The sequence below is a fragment of the Rhea americana genome, unplaced genomic scaffold (genome assembly GCF_003343005.1).
Source record: "Rhea americana isolate MKP2758 unplaced genomic scaffold, rheAme1 scaffold_83, whole genome shotgun sequence".
In the NCBI taxonomy this organism is placed as follows: Eukaryota; Metazoa; Chordata; class Aves; order Rheiformes; family Rheidae; genus Rhea; species Rhea americana.
In genome coordinates this window covers 1,341,949-1,349,780 of record NW_028187012.1, presented here as the reverse complement: position 1 = coordinate 1,349,780, position 7,832 = coordinate 1,341,949, and the positions used below count along the sequence as shown (strand labels likewise).

Genomic DNA, 7,832 nt, shown 5'->3' with positions numbered 1-7,832 from the left:
CGCAGGCATTCCTCTGAAGAGCAAAACAGTTGTCTCATCCTAGTCACCTGAACAGCTTTAAGACTTAGTAGTGGTCATCAGTGAATTCCACAATAGAGGTGAACAACATCAGATGCATGCAATACACAGACTCACATATTGGGAACTATTTTCTGCATTAATGGGTTAATTTATGACTGATTCCCCCTCTCCCACCAATAAAAAAGGCTTTGTTAGACAAGACAGTTGTATTGAATTCACTTCCTTTTATTGCAGTGACACTCAGTACAAAGTAGTAACTGCAATAGTTACGTTAAAACATTAGAAAAGCATCCGTGTGTGACAGTTACAGTACAGTATCAAACATTACATCTTCAAACCCAGTGGATCATTACCCACTAACGCTCAGATCTTTAAATTATTTTCAGTTATTTTTAAATATATCAGAAAAAGCATATAAAAAGAACATATGTAAAAGGAAACCTAAGTACAAACATAAGTGAACAAATAAATAAATWATTGATTTCTTCAGCTATTGCTGTTTTTCTAAACCCATACAAAGAAACCTAATCTAGAAGTTATGAATTGCCATGTGTCAGTGATATCTCATTTTTCAAGTCATTAACAATGATTGGAACATAACTCTATTTGGCGTCAAAATCAAAGCAGAAATTGGAGGAGTGACTACCACTAACTGACATATGTTGCTAACAATTACCATTATTTGTTACACTAAAACTTCAATCTTGAAACTTGACCTTGTGTCTCGCGTTAGTGGACTTCTCAGAGTGCATATGTGAAAAGCATCCTACATTATTTCACAGACATTACCCTCCCCATCCCTATATGCATATTTAGATATATTTTATATAATTTTATACACATATATGCATGTATACACACAATTCATTTGGTTTCTGTGTTACAGATCACAAGCAATGGTTTCCTGAATGGGCAAAAAAACCTTTTAAATAAGTGTACCTGTGCACATTTTTAAGATAGCAGCACTAAGTCCATGCCTTACTGTCCATCTGTTTTAAAAAACAAAACAAAAAAAACCCCAAAACTCACTAAACAAAGAGAAAAATGGCAATGATTCCATATTCATAATGTGACATCCTCACTCCCAACAGCCACTGCAAAACCTGTAATAGACACAAGGGTTAAGTTTGATTCCCACCACTCTCCCCTCTTCACCCACAAAGAAACAGCGCTTTTACTGCAAACTGTCCTATTACAATGTTTATCGTAACAAGATGGCTCCAGGCTGGCATCAGTTACCTCACACTTAGCAGCAAAACCTAATGGCTTGTTTCTCTTTTTTAAAAAGTGAAATGATTCAATAGATTCAAATCCAATTGATAGAAACCAGCAGCAAAACCAAAAACCAGATTATTTTGCAGTTTACCAATGATCTAACCACAGCGCATACTGTACTACATAGAATATTTTTATCTTGTATCATAAGAACTTACAGCTCTATCTTGTGACATAGTAACTAACTGATTTGCCCTTCAAAAGGTATTACAATATTTCAATTTGATCTTGCATTTAGCATAAAAATACACATTTTCTGTGCATCCTTAAATGAAAGCCACTGAAGCATTGGTAAACTGAGCCAGTAACTGGTCSAATACTAATATCAAAAGCTTGTGAAATGTTTTTAGGCAATCCTTTCTATCCAAAATATACAAGAATTTTAAAAATAGTTCACATTACTAACTTTTGTATATAGGCTTAAGTGAAATTTCTTGTGTAGGTGTTTATAGCAGAACAAATTATGTACTAGTCAAAACATACAATGAAAGGGCACATAAAATTGGCAGTTTCTTTATTAAACATAGAAAATGTATAAAATAGGATGTATGGAATAAAGTTAAATTGCAAGATGATCAAACCTGAGTTATTATTAAATAAGACTAGGTGTATTTGCTGACAACTGAATGAATTGACCTAAAAACATCTCCCCTAGTAACGAGTGGTCCTTTTAACTATCTGTTGAAAAATGCAAGAGAACTTTAGCTTTTGTATTTAATATTGGATGGCCTAGCAAGATTCCACATAGTGTTTACTGTTTTCTGTTAGATGGCATCACATCGATCATATTTTCCTCATTCAAGCCTTAACTTGAGTTTTGTTTCAAAATAAATTGTAAGTGATACCAAAATGTAAAAGGCCAAGAGCTAGGACAGGTCTCTGTTTCCTTACTGTTTTTAAATGAGAAAAATGGCCTCAGCCTATCATATTAATCCAGTATCTTGTTAGAGTACAGAGCAAAAGACTGACACACCTTCACCAAGGTAGCTAATATTAGCAGTGTACCTCACACTAATGCCAAAGAAATACACAATGTCAAATTTCAGAAAAGGATCCTCCCAGCTAGTACAATTAGTTTTATTTTAACTATTACAAAATTTAGTAGTACACAGTCTTGACAATAACATCAGGAATTTGTCTTACTCCAGCTGACCTGCCCCAATCTTCACCTTTATTTTAAATCTAACAGATATATTAAAAAAAAAAAAAAAAAAAAAAACCCAACAAGAAAACATACAGTACTAAGAACTAATAGCTCAATGGAAGACTGAAAAGCAGCATTCATTTTTATTGTAATATGGAAGAGACTAGAAACTAAAGGAAGTCTGACCTAAACTCTTAGTTGAAGGCAGATTTTGACATTCTATATAAATTTACAAAATAGGATGTATGGATGAGATTTGGTTAATTTCAGAAGGCACCTCAAGGCTAAAAGGCTTTTATAAATCTATAATCCTTTCATTGATCAAAAATAAAACACTTTTATTGCTGCTATTCAAATAGCAAAGAAAAAGCTCATCTTGTTCTTCAGTCTAACAAGGAATCCTCCCCCATTAAGCAAGATTAAATTACAGAAGATTTAGAATAAAACTGAAGATGTCACAACTTTATAAATACAGTGACTTTCCTTGTGTGCTTTCAAGTCAGTGAAATAGTGAAAGAAGAGTCACTTTTTGCCTTTGTGATGTTAATAATCTATAGAACATCTCAGTCACTCCTCTGGTCACTGAAGTACCATTTCATCATAGCTGTCCCATTTGCAGTACTCTTAAGAATAGAAGGTAAGAACACTCTGATGATTCCCACGAACAAGAAGAATTGGTGGCAGATCTTTAGACAGAGCTTCTAACCAGGCCATGTATAGTGCACTAGAAACAGCACCTTTTCGTGCAACTGGCAAACTCCTATAATCCACAAGAGGGAAAAAAAAAAAGAAATTAGAAAAACTTGGTAGAGGTTATACMATGCAGAGATGTAAATACGATTCTGCAAAGAGGGGATATTATAAATTTCTTGTCCTTTTTAGGTTTTTACTTTTTACCTCAGAAATCAGTTAATGAATTGAAGAGTTCACATCTCAAGTACCACAGGCCTTCACCTACTAACACCTGACTTCTGGTCTCTTAGCAATGTTTTATATTCAGGAAGCTTCACAGAGAATTCTCCTCAGTTGGAGTAAGTTTGTTTTAAGACTCTTCGAAGTCTTTAAAATACAACTTTTACTTATGGTGCTAAATTGTTTCAGTTTGCTGAAATTGTTTCAGTGTGCTAAATTGTTTCAGGTGCTAAATTACCCTTCTTTGCACAATCCTTGCAAAACATGTGGTATGCTGCCTTTTGAAAAACTACTCTTAAGTTTACATGCATTGCTCAAACATCATTGGCTAGTTCATGCAGCTCAAACTGGCTCCTGAAAAAGAGCAGTGAGGAACCTGCAATCTGCATTCTGCTTCTTTACAGAAAAAGTAATTCCATGGAAATATATCAGCAGATAACAATGTTGATCAGAGGTAACTTTATCTAGAGATATATCCTAGAAAAAGCAGACTTGAAAGGAAGGACTTGAAAAAGAGGGGAATAGTTGGCACTCAAGCATGGAGGAAATGTGAGAATCCCAAGCTGCATTACAGATGTAGAGTTAGTCATCTGAAGTAACGCATTAGAAGCATGAAGCCACATAGGCCATTGTGTATGCATTGCTGTAGTAGATCTGCATTGCTAATAAATCCCTTCCAGGAAAGAAACTTACTTCAGTATGTCTGTGCTTTATTGCCAAGGCAGCATCTTTTTACTAACTTGTATTAACATATATTCACAGTTCAAATTCCAATACTGTATCAATTACGATAACTATAAAAATCCTTTACTTACATAACAATTACGTTTGCTGTACTTGAATGTTCTTTAAGCAACTCATTTAGCCTAATCTGGCGATAAGTCTGCAATTAAAATGAAACTTGTTAGGAAGATTTTTCACTTACTTAAAACTCTAAGAAAAGTTCATTTTTTCAAGAAACATGAAGAACGGAGTTACAATCAATTGGTATGTGTCATTAATAGAAAACATGTGTTTCTCCCTCAGTTTGATAACTTTTTCATTTTTCTGAACCATCTAGGGTTCCAGGGCCTTGAGGGGAAAAAAAAAAAAGTGCTAAGCTTAAGATGTGCAAATAAACCAAGTACTACAAAAGCTAAACTAAACTTTAAGATAGTCCCTCTATTAATGATATCATCCTCCACAGCTGCTGGAAGCAATTCCCCTAAACATCCTTAAAAGTTAACCATTGCCTGTAAGCTAGTGGTGAGCAAGGGTTGCAGAAGTGAAGCTCCACCTTCGTTTGCCAAGCCTCCCTCCATAATGGACCTCCTTTTTATACTACTCTGTCCTTTTTTAGAATCTTAAGTAGCTCTCCATGTCCGACTACTGATGACTTGTTAAGGTTGTATTCATACAGTCACTTTCAGTTTCTCTTTCAGATCAACTTTAATGCTTCTTTCAGCAAATGTTTGAGATTAACCATTTCTTATAGTACTGTTCTCAGATCAGCTGAAGTCTTTAAGCTCTGCTGGCTAATATCTGCAGAAACAAGCTATCAGCAGACAATGAATCACTGCAGTTATCTCACTGAAAAGAATTTTGAGGCTGTTTGTGGACATCAGGAACAACAAGACTATTAACTAGTTTATTAACTATAAATTCTTCCTTTCCTTTGTACCTCTTGTAATAAGTAGGTATCTTGTCATCAGCTTCTAGTCAATCTGTGCCTACATCTTAGATTCCTGCTTTTTTACACTTATAATGCAGAGCCACCAGCCATTCCAGTTGCTTCTCTACTGCAAGTCTTCATGCAAGATATACAAATCCGGGCAGGAAGAAAAAGAGAAGAGTGAAATACACTCAGAAACATCACTTCTTGAAAAACTTCAGATAACTGAATCATTAACTAGTCTTTCTTTAGATGCCTCCCTGTATCTGCATCCTGCTGCAGGATGCTGCATGAGTCTCCCCCATAGAAGCAATACAGAAGGAATGACTGATGTCTCTATAGTGCATGACTGGGAAAAATGTCAAACCTTTAATTGCTCCTTAACACAACAACTATATATATATATGTATGTATGTATGTATGTATGTATGTATGTATAGACACACACACATTTATATACATATACTTAAATAATGAAGTGAAAGAAGGCAGTTTGGTCTCTAGTTAAAGATCTTACATACACAAGAATCAATGAACAACTGACTAAAACTGTACGAAAGCAGTTTAGGCCCACATTCATAGAACTCATGTTGTACATATTATAAATATATTTCTTTTCGTTTCTCTCTTTTTTTTTTTTTCCCTTCAGTGAGCTACCTAAATGGTTTTAGATGGTGCTTTCCACCAGCTATTCATAAAAGTAGATATGAAAGAGGGTGCATAACAAGGGTCAGCTCATTGATATGACATCCACAAATGCCAATAGGAGGCCAGGGGTGAGACCATGATGTATTTGACAACATTTAACATAGCAGTTTAAAGAAAAATGAACCTTTGTTTTGTAAAGCTCGAGTTCATTATCTGTTATCCTCCAAGGTTCATCCTCCTTCATTTTATCTGCAGCTTCCTGTTCTTTATCTTCTTCATGAAGTCTGAATGGCTCTATCATTTCTTCAAAAGCTGCAATACTGAAAGGATTAAAGTGAACAGCCATGTTAAATCAGATTTAATACAGATTTAATAAGCCTATACATCAGCAATGACTTTCTTGCTACAGGAAAGTAAGTTTTACTACTATGCAAAAATAAAATGAAGTGAAAAATTTTCACTCCTTTTTGCATACAGAATATCAAATCAACTACTTGCATAAGCACATACCAAAGTTAAGAGTAGACATTATAATCAGGGAAAACTATTGAAGCTTTAACTGTTCATATTAGCATTTACATAACAAGTTGTGAAAGTTGTGAACAGTTATTTCCTAATTTGCATGACTCAACGTAAACTCCAATTATTCGGATATAATATAAAAAAATCTGTCTGGAAATATATGCAACTTCAGTATACTACAGAATACTTGAAGGAAAGAGATCATCTTTAGCCATCTTGATATTTTTATGTTTTATAGACACATTCTGCTATCAAAAAACTATTTGTAACAGAAGCCATCTAAAATTCACATTGTTTGCTGAAAATCGGAGTATCACATGTATAATCATTCCCATGCAGTTTAAAACTCACAACTTAAAAGTCACAACTATATGTGTGTGTGTATACACACACACACATTATACATTATATATATACATACACACACACACATGTGTGTGTGTGTGTGTATACACATTCATTTGGTGGAGGGTTGGTGCACACAAAGGCTTTTTAAAGACCAAGCTTTATCTTAAACTAAACATCCAAGAAAAATTAAGACCATTTAAACTTTTGAGAGTAATCTTCCTTTGTTTAGAGAATATTGCACTACACAAATTGGATTTTTCTATATCTACCTTTAGAGTTTAAAAGCTAGAGTTTAAAAATGAAAGAAAAAGAAAAATACAAAGTTCTAGATCGGAAACAGGAATTATTGCTTAGTTCATTTCCTGCATTTTGCTAAAACACTGTTATGGAGTCTATCAATATTTTTATGTAGTAAAGAATGATATATTCTGTATTTATGATAGACATCAAGACACTCAATAACAAACAGTATTTTATGAGACTTACTTTTCTTTCTTTGGCTTAGTATTAATATCTCCGAGGACCATGATGTCAGAGAAGTCTATCCGAAATTTACTGAGCAAAGTAGCCATTCTGTGTCAGAAAAACAAGCCTTAATACAGTTATTGTATTTCTAAATTATTTCACAGGGTAAACAGACAGGAACTTAGTACTGAAAGCACTAGTTTGAAAGAAAGAAAAGAAAAAAGCAATTTAAGTGCAGTAGACATAGAGAAAAGGCAAGGGGGACCTCTTTGTGTAGTACTAGGTTATACAGACCTGGCATACTGCTATGGATCAACAATATGCTTTAGGGGAAACATTTAAAAGCTTAAAGAAAGACGAAAAACCCTCCTTTAAAGATAACCTCAGAATATGTCTGAGGAACAAAGAAAATGCCTGTGTTAATGCTACAGAAGAATTAGCACAGCTTGAGGAATCATCTCATCCAACACAATCTGGGAGCAATAGAAGTATTCTTAGGGAAGGAGGAATGTGGTCAAATCGCTTCTAAACAACTGGAAGAAAGCTAGTAGTAAGAAAAAGTCATCTATGATGCATTAAGTTTCATTTAAATTGCATTTAAATGAAATTTTTAAGAGGTAAACTTACGCTCTTCTGTCATGATCAATCCTGTTTATTTTTCCACCAATGAACACTCTGATCTTACAATCTTTCCACTTTTTCTTCGTTGTAAGAAGATAGGGAATCAATAGTGTCAAACCTGCATTTTGACCAGAGTTTAGGAATGTATCAAAAATACAGCAATTTCTAAGAGTTTAATATTACAAATTTGTAATTACATATGAATTGACTGAAAGATATCTATTA

At 34.1% G+C, this 7,832-nt stretch overlaps 1 protein-coding gene across 1 annotated transcript in view; it reads right to left on the bottom strand.

Annotated features, from left to right (window-relative positions):
• Positions 1-225: 225 nt before the first annotated feature.
• The window catches only part of SLC12A2 (solute carrier family 12 member 2), a 59,520-nt gene continuing 51,913 nt past the window's right edge, over positions 226-7,832 (bottom strand). Inside the window, exons 23-27 of the mRNA XM_085323253.1 lie at positions 7,614-7,725; positions 7,008-7,094; positions 5,836-5,971; positions 4,168-4,235; positions 226-3,200 (exon numbers count right to left, since the gene is read on the bottom strand). Coding sequence (XP_085179379.1) covers positions 3,065-3,200; positions 4,168-4,235; positions 5,836-5,971; positions 7,008-7,094; positions 7,614-7,725 — 539 coding nt within the window. The 3' untranslated portion in view covers positions 226-3,064. The remainder of the gene's footprint in view (positions 3,201-4,167; positions 4,236-5,835; positions 5,972-7,007; positions 7,095-7,613; positions 7,726-7,832) is intronic.